Below are 15,518 nucleotides of genomic sequence, written 5' to 3'. Positions count from 1 at the left end.
AAACATTTTTTTTATTTACTGTTCCTGAAGTTTTAAAGCATATATTTTATCCCAAAAACAATGATTCCAGAATGCAGACCAAACATTCCTAATAGAGTGCCTTGTACTGTAGTCACCGTATATATCACTGGCATCCATTGAGTAATCACAAAATATTGCAGCAACAGTTGTCCTGCACCAAGAACTTCAAAAAGTACTCGGTGTAGGGAGGTCTGGTATAAGGATTAGTGTTAAGCTTACAGGGAAGTTTAACATAAGGATTAATGCTAGTGTTACATGGAGGCCAAGTAAAAGTTTATTTTGAGATAGTATAGGGGTTAGTGTAAAGGTTACAGAGAGGGTTAGTATAAAGATTGGCTTTATCATAAGGGTTTGTATTAAGGTCAAAGTGAAGATTAGAATGAGGATTAGTTTTAGAGTTACATGGAGGGTTGGTGTGATGGAGTCATAGAGCAAGGCATTGCTGACTGCATGAATTACTAATAGAAATTATCTCTCAACGCCTTAAAAAACAAATGTACCATAAAAGACAGACTTCATACAGGTTTACATCAGTTCTGTACTAATTATCCTGACATATTGCTTGTTGTATTTTTTAAATAGATGGCTGTGCAGTACAATGTAAAAATAATTAAAAAAAGAACATTAAGTTGACTATAGTATGTAAGAGAACACACATTTTTTGTGCGCAAGGAAGAAAAATACAAAATAAATGTTTGTTTTATGGCTGTCTGTTTCCCAGTTGGGAAGATTTGCTCTAAATTCCCATCTCTGTGACTCCAGTCACTGGAGAACAAAGTAAGAGCGTCCTTCATAGCAATGGTGCAGGAAGCTGAATTTATTAACCCCCGCCTGGTTTTCATTGCTTTCTATATCTATGTTGAAGAGTTTTCCCCCAACTTCCTGTCTTGCTGTTTTTGTTGATTTATGTGACCTTGTTGAAAAGTCTTATCATCACTTCCTTTCTTGCTGGCCACTAGTCTAAAAAATTGGGTATGTCCTCTCCAATAGGAGCATGAACAGAAATAAAAATGGCAAGTTCTAACCCTTTCCCATTTTATCCAATCTACCTAACTTATAGTGGTCAGGGCAATATGTTGTTATTGTGAGCAGTGAATACTATTGACAGCAATCAGCGGTATCATTTTTTTTATTATTCTTTTTATTACGTTTTGAATTAGGTATTAAAAAGAGCCTATTGGGCATATCCAGGCTTGGCACATATACATAGAACAACAACATACAACCAACAACAACTCTAGTGCCCTAACTGGCAGTGAAACTGGTAGAACACCATTAACTACTTAAGGACTCAGAGTGTTGAGGTTCATCTACTCAGGGTCCAAAGTATCCAGGACTGGGTAAAAGGTTAAAACCTCTATTTTCTAGAATTCAAATCAAGTATGATCCTCACAACATTCTCTTATGCTTGCTAGGAACGCAGGAAGTTGAGCTACTTAGCCAAAAAGGTCTGGGTCCGCATTAGTAGAAGGGGCCTTAATCCAAATATCCCACACTTTGTGGGTTTTTTTAGGGCATCCCCTTGATATATGTGTCCTTGTATAATGGGAGCTGAGAATTTATTAACTTTTTAGATAAAATTAAAGTGGGAGCAGATGTACACTTCCACTGGAGTACGATAATTTTCCTTATATAAAATAATAGCAGTCCTACAAGGGTTCTAGAAGCTCTGTGGTAGGCTAGGGGGTCAACCAGACCCAACAAACAGACATGCACCATTTGAGATATCTGGATAGTGGTCACTGAGTGGATAAACTATACTACAGCCACCCAAAACATTTGAATAAGAGGGCATTGCCAGAAGATATGTATGAAATTTGCAGAGTCTGCTGAGCACTGCCAGCACACAGCAGGGACAGAGGGGTATATCCTTGTGTAAGCGTGCAGGAGTAAAATAAATTATATGTACAATTTTAAAATGGATAAGTCTGTCCTTAGCTGAGACAGACTAAAAAGGGACAAAAGGGACATTCCCATATCTCCTCCCAAGCCTCATAATCTAGCTCAAGAGAATCTAATGTCCATTTATATCTGAGAGCCTCAAGTCCCGAGTGAACAGAGGGGAGTACAACCTTATATATATTGGAGAGAGATTAAACTAGAGTATCATCTCTAAGTACAGTCTCAAGGGTAGAGGTGTAGAAGGCTACCGATTGCATTTCAAACTGTGAATAAAATGCATGCCTAAGCTGCAAATATCTAAAGAAATATACGTTAGGGAGATCAAACCGTACTTATAAAAAATAACAAAGGTCATAAAATCTCCACCTGAACTGTATAATTTCCAGAAGTGGAAGTATTCTAGGATTACAATGTCTGGACAAAGGCAGTGATGTGCTCACCTGGAAACCTCTAGAGATATACCGTTGGAAAATTCAGGTCTCAATGCATGGCTCCCCTCTGCAGACAGACAGTTGTAGAGGACCACCCCATAGAAATCTTTGGAGCCAGCAACTAATTCTGACTGCTTGCTGAGTAGTGCACATAGGTGTGGTTTCACCCAAACTATACAGCTGACAATCTGAATCTGAGCCAAAAAAAAAAAAAGTGTATGGAGCATTATACTAACGTGACTCTGATCCAAAGTTTTTGTGGTCCTGGATTGATTCTTTAGTTACTGAGAATTTTGAGCAGTGCATAATATTGACAGCAAGTGGTAGGATCTAGGACAGTGATGGTGAATGTTGGCTCCCCAGATGTTTTGGAACTACATTTCCCATGATGCTCATGCACTCTTCATTGTGGTTGAGCATCATGGGAAATGCAACACATCTGGGGTGCCAAGGTTCGCCATCACTGATCTGGGATAACAATATCTGGATGAAAGCAGTGATGTTCTCCTATGGATGCCTGAGTGTAACCCTTTATTTACTTTTTAAAGTGCCATGGAGGGACAACTGCAATATGATAAAAATCTGATCTTGTAACAAATACACACCTAAACATATGCACATACACACACACCTAAACAGACACATAAATATACTCACACACACACTCCTAATCACACACACTTACACACAATCAGCTTACCTCTTTGGATGTGTGTCCTGGAACAAGCCTTGCCACACTGTCCCAATTAATAGGCTGAGGGACCCCAACCAGGGAATATAAAATCATATCCAAAACCATCTGGTTATTGTCATATGGGAAATTATTGTTTTCTGAATATCCACGGCTCATCTTCTGTTTTGGTAGCTAAAAAAACACAATAAAAAAAAAACTAGTGTAAACGGTTGCAAGATATTTGTATGTATCTGTGATTATTAAAAATACTAATAAAAAAGAAGTACTGGCACAATTGAAGCTTTTCCAAAATGTCTATTTTCTATTACATATTGTGAGTTGTTCAATGCGTTGCTGATTAAACAACAAATAACATAACACATTAGTATGAGGCTATCAGGAAAAATCTGACAGATTTTAGGCTTTCCACCAGATACTTAACATCCCTGAAAGATTACCTGTGCAGGAAGAAGGTGTGGTGTTGCAGGCAGCTTAGAAGGACAATATCCCTGCAGTAAGCCAGTGGATGGATGGGAAGGCTGGTGCTGCAAGCAGGAGCGGATGCTGGCAGGGTGGTGCTCGTGGCTGCTTCATCCAATCAAAGAAGCTCTGCCTTTACCAGCCTGGGAAGTGAAAAAAGCCAGAAACAGTTTAATTCCAATCAGAGCTCATATATAATGTAGTGACAGCATGGTAGCCCGCTGGTGCTCCAGTATAAGCTGCACATGCTGCCAGGCTGGTGTAACCCTTTTGTTGCCAGTAAAGCTGCATTGCAGAAAATCACCTCTACATGAACAAAGAAGCTAGGGGATTAATTAAAATGCTAATTTTTGACAGAGCAAAGCAATTTTTACTGCAGAAGCATTACTATAAAAGTATGAATGCTTGAACAAGTGAATGTATTAATCTGACATATACAAAGAAAAAGCTTTCAACAAGCAAGACATTAACAGGTCCTAGTGACTCTGGGATCTGAATATCTACTTGTCACTGTCCATCTCTACGGCTGATAAGTACATGCAAATATAATTAGCTTTATATAAATGCACGTACTATCCATGTAAATTCCAGCATTTAAAGTTCTCTAGACTGGCATGAATGAGGGGTGAGGACATGCCATGAACCACTAAGTGACCGTCAGGAATTTGCAACAAAAGACTGTAGGCTCATGTGTGCAAAAGCCTCTTTACATAAAAATGTATGCAGCAATACATATTCAAATATACGGTGCTGTGCTATGAAAGAATCTTGTTCTACTGACATGAATGAGACCCCCAGGACAACACATCCAAAGATATAGCACATTGCTTTTTGCATTATCCTGCACTGCAAGATGCACAGTAACACAAAACACTGTGGATGTGTTGTATGTGTGTTTCACAGACTAGGAAAAACATATAGTCTACCCAGTGCTGGATTTATAAGGGGGCAGGGTTTAATGTTAAGTTGGCCCACCCTTTGCTCAGCTCAACTCTTCTGGGAAGGCCGTCCACAATATTTAGGAGTGTGTCTATGGGAATGTTTGACCATTCTTCCAGAAACGTATTTGTGAGGTCAGGCACGAGAAGGCCTGGCTCACAGTCTCCGCTCTAATTCATCCCAAAGGTATTCTATCAGGTTGAGGTCAGGACATCTGTGCAGGCCAGTCAAGTTCCTCCACCCCAAACTCACTCATCCATATCTTTATGGACCTTGCTTTGTGCACTGGTTGGAACAGGAAAGGACCATCCCCAAACTGTTCCCACAAAGTTGGGAGCATGAAATTGTCCAAAATGTCTTGGTATGCCGACGCCTTAAGATTTTCCTTCACTGGAACTAAGGGACAAAGCCCAACCCCTGAAAAGCAACCCCACACCATAATCCCCCCTTCACCAAATGATTTGGAGGGGTGGCCCAATACTTTTGGCAATATATAGTGTGGATGAGCAAGTTTGGGGTGGAGGAACTTGACTGACCTCAACCCCATAGAATACCTTTGGGATGAATAATGCCGCGTACACACGATCGAATTGTATGACGTACTTAGTCCGTTGAAACGCATTTCAACGGATAATCCGCTCGTGTGTGGGCTTCAGCGGACTTTTTCAGCGTGAAGTCCGGAGTACTAAGAAGGTCGGTTTGCACACCAATCTTCCCGTCGTACTTTGGTTTCAGCGGACAATACATTCGTCAGTATGCTAGTCCGACGGACTAAGAATGGCGCATGCCCAGAAAGGATTTACAGGGCGGAAGCGTTCTGTCTTGTAAAACTAGTGTTCGTATTGAAGCTAGCATATTCGTCATGCTGCTAATTTTGTGATCTTTTAATATAGCACATTCTTTTCTTCTTCATAATGCGAGAAAAGTTAAGTTGCTTTGCTGCTTATATTCACACAGAGTTATCACAAATGTCTTTATTCATCCTCATCTTATGATTAATATTTCAATTCGAGAATAAATAAAATAAAAAATAACGGACGAATTAAGCTGAAGTCTGAAAAGCGCAAATCGTCTCTAACCAAACTTCCACTAACGCAAAGTCAGCAGAAGGAGCCCAAAGGGTGCATTGCTGTGTCTTGGACTTCCTATTTCTAGTCCCGTCGTACGTGCTGTACGTCATCGCTCAAGCTTTCGTCGGACTGTTTGTGTATCCGTGTGTGGCCAAGTCCGTTCGGTAGAAAGTCCGCCGGATTGTCTGCCGGATTGTATGACGGACTAAGTACGTCATACAATTTGATCGTGTATTAGAGTGAGACTGCGAGACAGGCATTCTCGTCCAACATCAGCACCTCACCACAATACTTTTGGCAATATATAGTGTGTATAATAAGAAAAAATCCTTTTTTTTTAATTAAATGTTTCTTGGGAAATATTTTGCTTGCCATGCTCTGTAAAAGGTTTTACTCTGGACTACTAGTATATCGTTTTTAAAAATGAACTTTGGCAACTCAAGCAAACCACAACATACAGCGCTTGTGCTCTTAAGGAAGGTGGCCTATGACTGAGTGCGTATGTGCACAAGTGACCTCAGAATTTTTTAAATTTGTTATTGTCATTAAGAATGTAAACCAAATCTGTATATGAGGGCCCCCCCCCCAAACTGAAGTGCCCCGGGTCTCCCAAGGTCTAAATCTGGCCCGGAGTCTACCGCCAACCCGCGATAATTTATTAAAATGCAGTGGAAAATTTAAGGATTCTGAGATCGCATATAAAAGCATTTTTACAAACTTCAAGCCATAAAAATATTCTTTTGGGGTGGCAGTACCTTCAAGGAAACCTGTACAGAGAGGAATATGTAGGCTGCCACTGCTAACTTTTCCTTCTGAAAATGCCTCAGTGCTTCAGAAAGTATCAACTAGCATTTTCTGGAGGTCAGCATTGACAGCTTACAGACTTTCTTTAAAGCAAATAGCATTTTAAATAATGCACCCATAAACACAAACCATATCTCACAAAATGGAGTACACCCCTCACATTTTTGTAATTTTGTATTTTATTATCTCTTTTCATGTGACAACACTGAAGAAATTACACTTTGCTCCAATGTAAAGTAGTGAGTGTACATTTTGTATAACAGTGTAAATTTGCTGTCCCCTCAAAATAACTCAACACAGCCATTAATGTCTAAACCGCTGGCAACAAAGGTGAGTACACCCCTTAAGTGAAAATGTCCAATTTGGGCTCAATTAGCTATTTTCCCTCCCCGATGTCATGTGACTCATTAGTGTTACAAGGTCTCAGGTGTGAATGGGGAGCAGGTGTGTTCAATTTAGTGTTAAATCTCTCAGTCTGTCATACTGGTCACTAGAAGATCAACATGGCACCTCATGGCAAAGAATTCTCTGAGGATCTGGAAAAAAGAATTGTTGCTCTACATAAAGATGGCCTAGGCTATAAGATTGCCAAGACCCTGAAACCGAGCTGCAGGATGGTGGCCAGGACCATACAGCCGTTTAACAGGACAGGTTCCACTCAGAACAGCCCTTGCCATGGTCGATCAAGGAAGATGAGTGCACATGCTCAGCGTCATATCCAGAGGTTGTCTTTGGGAAACAGGCGTATGAGTGCTGCCAGCATTGCTGAAGAGGTTGAAGGGGTGGGGGGGTCAGCCTGTCAGTGCTCAGACCATATGCCGCTCTCTGCATCAAATTGGTCTGCATGGCTGTCCTCCCAGAAGGAAGCCACTTCTAAAGATAATGCACAAGAAAGCTCACAAACAGTTTGCTGAAGACAAGCAGACTAAGGACATGGATTACTGGAACCATGTCCTGTGGTCTGATGAGACCAAGATAAACTTATTTCGTTTAGATGGTGTCAAGCGTTGTGGTGGCAACCAGGTGAGGAGTACAAAGACAAGTGTGTCTTGCCTACAGTCAAACATGGTGGTGGGAGTATCATGGTCTGGGGCTGCATGAGTGCTGTCAGCACTGGGGAGCTACAGATCATTGAGGGAACCATGAAAGGCAACATGTACTGTGACATACTGAAGCAGAGCATGATCCCCTCCCTTCGGAGACTGGGCCGCAGGGCAGTATTTCAACATGATAACGACCCCAAAAACACCTCCAAGACCACCAGTGCCTTGCTAAAGAAGCTGAGGGTAAAGGTGACTGGCCAAGCATGTCTCCAGACCTAAACCCTATTGAGCATCTGTGGGGCATCATCAAAACAGAATGTGGAGGAGCGCAAGGTCTCTAACATCCACCAGCTCAGTGATGTCATCATGGGAGGAGTGGAAGATGACTCCAGTGGCAACCTGTGAAGCTCTGGTGAACTCCATGCCCAAGAGGGTTAAGGCAGTGCTGGAAAATAATGGTGACCACACAAAATATTGACACTTTGGGTCCAATTTAAACATTTTCACTTAGGGATGTACTCACTTTTGTTGAAAGTGGTTTAGACATTAATGGCTGTGTGTTGAGTTATTTTGAAGAAACAGCAAATTTACACTGTTATACAAGCGGTACACTCATTACTTTACATTGTGGCAAAGTGTCATTTCTTAATTTCTTCAGTGTTGACACATGAAAAGATCTAATAAAATATTTATAAAAATGTGAGGGGTGTACTCACTTTTGTGAGATACTGTATGTTACTGCAACCTAGTAGTATGAATGGGCCCTAAAACTAGCCACACAATACCACAAAGGCACCTGGTTAGGTATTTTCTGCTGGTCTTAGGATCGGTACTGCTGAATTGTATTAGGGTTACAGGTGTGGTATTAAGGTACGATCAAACCGGGACTGCTCATATGCCCGTGGGTCCTAGCCAACCATGACAGACATGCCCAACTATTTTTTTCTAGGGTAAGACACAGACCAATAGACATGCAATAGACAAGGTAACAAAACATCATAAAACATTCAGCCAAACTCAGGCAGTCCATATGCTGAACCTTATCAGACTGAAATGTGATCATCCAGTTTGGGTTCTTCCCAGCTCATCACTGTAATGTTTCCCAAAAAGAGACTGAATGATGTGAATCAGCTAAGTACTCCCCCTTGCCACTCTATGGTGGCAAGGGGGAGTACTGCATGCATGTACTGCATGTATGTGCCACAATACAGTAATGCATTATCAATTTGGATGCCAAGTCATTAAAGTATCTCTGCAATCATTATAACATCTTTAACCAATTCAATACAGGGCACTTTCCCTCCTTCCTGCCCAAGCCAATTTTCAGCTTTCAGCGCTGTCTAAATGACGATTGCGCAGTTATGGTACGCTGTACCCAAACATATTTGTTATCATTTTATTCCCACAAATAGAGCTCTCTTTTGGTGGTATTTGATCTGCAATTTTTATTTTTTGCTAAACAAATAAAAATAAAAAAAATAAAAGAAACAAAAATTTTGAAAACAAAAAAGTTTTTCTTCGTTTGTTATAAAATTTTGTAAATAAGTATGTTTTCTCCTTCACTGATGAGGCTGCATTGCCGGGCACTGATAAGGTGGCACTAATGAGCACAGATGAGGTGGCACTGATGGGCACTGATATGCAACACTGATGGGCACTCATAGAAGGCACAGATGGGCACTCATAGGTGGCACAGATGGACACTAAAAGGCTACACTGATGGGTACTTATTGGTGGCACCGTTGGACACTGATTGACACTGATTGGCATCACTGGCAGGTATTGCTGGTGGGCACTGATTGGCATTAGGTGTGGGCACACATTCGCATCATGTGTGGACACACATTGCCACCAGGGATGCCATATCTGGTGGTCATCAGTGATGGCCATCCCTGGTGGTCCTGGTGGCATCCCTGGTGGTCCTTGGTGGGCATCCGAGGGGGCGCTGCACTGATAAACAATCAGAGCAGACCCCCCCTGTCAGAGGAGCAGCCGATCGGCTCTCCTCTACTCGTGTCTGTCAGACGCAAGTGAGGAAAGGCCTATAAATGGCTCTTCCTGTTTACATTGTGATCAGCCGTGATTGGACATGGCTGATCACGTGGTAAAGAGTCTCCGTCAGAGACGCCTGTTGTTTATCAAGAATGTGCAGTCAGGGGAGGCAGGTGATGCAGAGCCTTAGGGGTAGGTAGCCGAATTCCTGCACCACCACTGGTCAAAATTTGGGGCACCTGCACCTTTGGTTCCGGAGATATGGGGCTCCTTGCTCAGCCTGTCAGAAGCTACATACAGAGTGGCCAGTTAAAATACAAGCTTGCATACGCTGTTCGCAGCAGACTGAGAGGATGGGCTCACAGTGCCTCTCACTTCTTGTCAGAGGCACTGAGCTCAATTGACAGCTTGGAGCCTTGAACCAATGGCAAAATACCATTGGTCCAAGCTGTCCAATAAAAATGCTGTGTCATAGAAGGGGGCATGTGTCTAAAAGACACATGCTCCCTTCCAGCGAAGCCCTCTTAACTAGAAGGAAAAAACATAGATTTATGGGTATAAGATTTACCCGTAATCCCATGTTTTTCTCACAGCGTTAAAGTGATTGTAAAGTCTTTAATTTTTTTTAATAACAAAAATGTTATACTTACCTCCTCCATGCAGTTGGTTTTTCACAGAGCAGCCTAGATCTTCCTCTTCTCAGGTCCCTCGTTGCTGCTCCTGGCTCCTCCCTCCTGATGCGTGCCCCCTCAGTCAGCAGCTTTCTATAGGGGCACCTGAGCCGAGTCAGAGCTCCATGCATCCATTCAAACATGGAGCCCGACCCGGCCCCTCTCTCACCCGAGTGGCTGACTAACTTTGATTGATAGCCACGGGAGCCAATGGCTGTGTCTCAGCCAATTAGGAGTGTCCCAGGCGGCTTAGACAATTGTGGACATTGCTGGAGAGAGAAGGGGCTCAGGTAAGTAATTAGGGGGGTGCTGGGGGGTCTACTACACACACATGAATTTTTATCTAAATGCATAGGAATGCATTAAGATAAAAAACCTTCTGCCCGTACAACCCCTTTAAGAGGGAGATTGAGAATCTGCTGCTGCTGTAAAGATACTGTTTTAACCACTTCAGCCACGGAAGGATTTGCCCCCTTCCTGACCAGGCCACTTTTTGCAATACTGACAATTGCGCAGTCATGCGACGTTGTACCCAAACAAAATTTATGTTCTTTTTTTCCCCCACAAATAGAGCTTTCTTTTGGTGGTATTTGATCACCTCTGCGTTTTTTTGAAAAAAAAAACACAATATTTTGTACTTTTTGCTATAATAAATATCCCAAAAAAAGTCTTCATCATTTTAGGCTGATATGTATTCTTCTACATATTTTTGGTAAAAAAAAAAAAAAAAAATCACAAAAAGCGTATATTGATTGATTTGCGCAAAAGTTATAGTGTCTACAAAATAGGGGATAGATTTATGTCATTTTTATTATTATTATTATTATTTTTTACTAGTAATGACGGCGATCTGCTAGACTGTGACATTGCGGCAGACACATCAGACACTTTTTTGGGATTATTGACATTTATACAGCGATCAGAGCTAAAAATAGCCGCTGATAACTGTATAAATGTTACTGGCAGGGAAGGGGTTAACACTAGGGGGCGATCAAGGGGTTAAATGTGTTCCTTCACTGTGTGTTTTAACTGTGGAGGGATAGGAGCGACTAGAGGAGAAGAGAGATCATTGTTCTTACTTAGTAGGAACACACTATCTGTCTCCTCTCCCCTGACAGAACCGTGATTTGTGTGTTTACACACACACACATCCCCGTTCTTGTTCTGTCACAAGTGATTGCGGGTGCCCGGCAGACATTGCGCCCATCGGCTCCGGGGCCACACTGTGGGCGTGCCTGCAATAGCGTCTTAAAGAGCCGACGTATACCTAATGCAATTTGCACAGCCGTGCCAGCCTGCCACAGTATAACTGCGGCGGCTGGTCGGCTAGTGGTTAATTAAGCTAAATAATATATTATTATGCTATATTTTAAAACATAATAATTTATTATTTATCTATTTACTGTGAAATTACTGGTTGGAATTTATAACTTCAAACTTCAGTAATTTGTCTATTAAGCCACCTGCTTGAGTACATTTTTTGAAAATATAGTAAATGACCTTAAAAAAAATATATAATATTTATTTAAATTAGTAATAATTGCTTACTTATAGTAATTAACCCCTTGCCAATTCTGACACTTCTCTCCTACATGTAAAAATAATCATTTTTTTTGCTTGAAAATTACTCAGAAGCCCCAAACATTATACATTATATATATTGTTTTAGCAGACACCCTAGGGAATAAAATGGTGGTTGTTGCAACTTGTTATTTTACACGATATTTGCGATGCAATTTTTCAAACATGTTTTTTTTTTTAAATAAACTGTTTCATGAATAAAAAATAAAATAAAAAAATAAAAACACTAAAGTTAGCCCATTCTTTGACAGGTACTCGGGTACTGTGAGTGTTTGTGAAAGGTACTCAGGTACTCTGATGGGCTGGTGACAGGTCCTCTTTTTTACTGTGGGCAATCAGTGTGTATTGGTGTGTACTGTGATAGGTTGCTAGCTGTTACTGCAATAAACTCTTCACACATCATATGACGTCTGCCCGGAGGGAGAGAATGTTCCTGCCGGTGTCATATTACTATGACCTGGTAAGGAAGTGGTTAAAGCTCCCCTGTCCACCCCATGCTCACGCACAGTGGTGAAGACATACGTAGGTCATGCCCACAATGTAAATGATTTTCGCAACCACACATGTGAGGTGTGTTATAGCGAGAGCAATATTTCTAGCACTAGACCTTCTCTATAATCTATAAACATTTTTAAAGCGTAGTTTATGGAGATTTTTAAGTAGCTTCTGCCATTCCACAAGCATACACAATTTTAAAGCATGACATGTTTTATCTATATCTATGATATCTATTTACTCTGCATAACATCATCTTTCATATTTTACAAAAAGAATGAGTTATATAATTGCAACCACTGCCATTTTATTCTCTAGGGCCTTTGCCAATATATATATATATATATATATATATATATATATATATATATATATATATATATATATATATATATATATATATATATTAGTCATTTCTAGCAAAAAAGACAGATTTTTACTTGTTAAAAAAAAAAAAAGTGTCAGAATGTTCCTAGTCCTTAAAGAACTCAAGGAATGAGATTACGTTATTTTAGGCCAGCTTGGTTCAAACAAATGCTGGATAAGAGCTTTTAAGTCAGTAAGGATCACAAGTTTTGTGTATGTCTGTATGTCAGACTGTATGTCTGACTTAGAAATTTAAAAGCCATATAACAAAATGGCCATTACAAATGCATGCTCTTTAAGTTGCACATTTATGATGTACATCAGACATTTTGCAGTGGAAGGTTACAATGTGATCTATTGATTTATAACAGAAAAATGGTGATTGATTAGTAATAAAAAAGGAATACAGAACAGCTTCGGCCCCGACCAGAAGCGACATCACCTGTAACTTCATCAAGGGATGCGTTGTGTTTCTGATCACATAAAGGGTACCCTTGATGAAGTCACGTGATCAGTGACGCAACGCGTTGGGAGGAGCCAGGTGACGTCACTTCCGGTCACGGCCGAGACCGGAAGTACTATGTGTGAAGCTGTATGTCCTGATTTTAAACTGTAAGTCTACTGCTTTTTTATTAAACATTTTTTTGGACTACTACACCATGGAGTTTCTTTTATGGTGCATGTGAATATTACATAGAGGGACCTGCTTAGAGATATTGGCGTTATCCGTGGAAATCGTATCCTATTTGATTGGAGGCCCCAGGAATAGGAATCTATTGTCTGGATCCTGGAGACAATTATTGTGTAACAAGCCCAACTAGACCTTGTATCCTGAGCAATTCCTCTGGCAGTTGTAGCTGAAATCTTTCTTGGTCTACCTGACCTTGGCTTGGTATCAGGAGATCCCCAAATATTTCACTTATTAATAAGTGATTGAACAGTACTAACTGGTATATTCAAGGCTTGAATAGCTTTTTATATCCTTTTCCATCTTTATAAAGTTCCTTTACCTTGTTATGCAGGTATTTTGACAGTTCTTTTCTGCTCCCCATGGCCCAGTACCTAGCCTGCTAAATGCGTCCACGTGAGAGCTAACAAATTCAAAAATTATTTATACACAGACACTAATTGCAATTTAAAAAGCCACAAATGTGGGAAATTAATCTTTAATTGCCATTTTAACCAGTGTGTCACCTTGTGTGTCTGTACCAAGGCCAAATATTCCAGGGGATGGAAACTTTTGATCAGGGCCATGTGGATGATTTCTGTTTTCATTATGATTTTAAAAAGAAGCCAAACAACTACGCAATAATAAATGGCTTCATATGATCACTATCCTTAACCACCTCAATACAGTGCACTTACACCCCCTTCCTACCCAGACCAATTTTCAGCTTTCAGCGCTCCCACACTTTGAATGACAATTACTCAGTCATGCAACACTGTAACGATTTGAAATTGCGTAATTTTTTTCACACAAATAGAGCTTTCTTTTGGTGCAATTTAATCACTAGTGGGTTTTTTTATTTTTTGCTATAAATAAAAAAGTCCATAAAGTTTGTGAAAAAAATGCAGTTTTCTTTGTTTCTGTCATAAAATTTTGCATATTAGTAATTGTTCTTCCTAAATTTTGGCCACAATTTTTACTGCTACATATTTTTGTTAAAAATTACCCAAATTAGTGTATATTATTTGGTCTTTGTGAAATTTATACAAACTATGGTGCCAATCGCTGAAAATCGATCACATCTGATCACACCTGATGTACTGAAGGCCTCTCATTTCTTGAGACACTAACAAGTCAGGAAAGTACAAATTCCCCCCAAGGCATTCCAAGGTATTAAGTAAGTAGAATGGTGAGTCTATGTTGCCCATTCCAAGAGGGAAGAGCGAGTTTCCCAGAATCGGGTAAAGGGAAGAGGTCTGTGAGGAGAGCGAGGTAGATGAGAGCAGGGCTGAACAGAGTCTGGCTGTGATGCCTATTAAAGAGTGGCACCTCATCTCTTTTGGCAGGGAGAAGCACCAGGGGGTCCCACTTAGCCCTTGTACACACGGTCGGACATTCTGACAACAAAATCCGTCAAGTTGTCGGAAAATCCGATCGTACGTAACGTGATGATGTTATTTCGTTACGACGGGACTACGTTCAGGCTAGTAACCAATAGCTTTGGTCTACGAATTTGAGCATGCGTGGCACTTTGTCCGATCGGAATTCTCTACACACAATTGGACAAAGTCCGATCGGATCATGTTGCCGGAAAGTTTTATAGCCCAGCTCTAAAACTTTGTCCGTCGGATATTCCGACGGAAACAGTCCAATGGGGCCCACACACAGTCGGATTATCCGACAACACGGTCCGATCGGATATTTTCCGTTGGAATGTACGACCGTGTGTATAAGGGCTAAGAGGAACTGCCGATTGGCCTTGTTCAATATGAACCCATATCTTAAGGTCAGTATGTCTGTTCCAATCAATCAGCCTACTCAAGTGTACAGCTTGATAATAGCTTGATAATATTTTCGCATGTCTGGAACTGCCAATCCCCCATCACTTAGGGAGCATTAGCTGTTCTCGTTTAACCTGCGGACGTTTCTGTGCCCAGATGAAGTCAAATAAGTTTTTTTTGGCCCTGCTTAAAATATGTGGGTGGTATGTGGATTGGTAGCGCCTGGAGGAGGTACAGGAACTTGGGGACGATGCTCATTTTTATAATGTTACAGCGACCGAACCAAGAGTGGAGGACTTTTTTCCATTTATCTAAAAGTAATTTAACTCTTTTTAACAGTAGAGGGAAGTTTAGCTCGAAGATCTTGCCTATGTTGGGTGGGATCATTGTGCCTAAATAGGTCAGTGCTTTGTCCGTCCATTTAAATTTAAAAGTTTCTTGGAGCTGGGTGATTGATAATTGTGGGAAGTTGATCCCCATTGCTTCCGACTTGGTAAAATTACTTTGGAGATTGGAGAGAGCCCCATACCTATCAAACTCCCTCATCAAGTTGGGGAGCGAGATTGGGGGTTCGTGATCGAAAATAGCATGTCACTGGCGTA

General features: G+C 40.9%; 1 protein-coding gene across 4 annotated transcripts in view; it reads right to left on the bottom strand.

Annotated features, from left to right (window-relative positions):
- SANBR (SANT and BTB domain regulator of CSR) overlaps positions 1-15,518 on the bottom strand; it is a 70,492-nt gene that overhangs the window by 50,133 nt on the left and 4,841 nt on the right. For all 4 annotated transcript variants that reach the window (XM_077486065.1, XM_077486066.1, XM_077486063.1 and 1 more), the window contains exons 2-3: positions 3,486-3,650; positions 3,055-3,219 (exon numbers count right to left, since the gene is read on the bottom strand). In XM_077486065.1, coding sequence (XP_077342191.1) covers positions 3,055-3,204 — 150 coding nt within the window. In that variant the 5' untranslated portion in view covers positions 3,205-3,219; positions 3,486-3,650. The remainder of the gene's footprint in view (positions 1-3,054; positions 3,220-3,485; positions 3,651-15,518) is intronic.

The sequence above is a fragment of the Lithobates pipiens genome, unplaced genomic scaffold (assembly GCF_037356315.1).
Source record: "Lithobates pipiens isolate NorthernLeopardFrog02 unplaced genomic scaffold, aLitPip1_a1.2 Scaffold_18, whole genome shotgun sequence".
NCBI lineage: Eukaryota > Metazoa > Chordata > Amphibia > Anura > Ranidae > Lithobates > Lithobates pipiens.
Note: the sequence above shows the minus strand (reverse complement) of the source record. Positions and strands in the feature narration are given on the sequence as shown.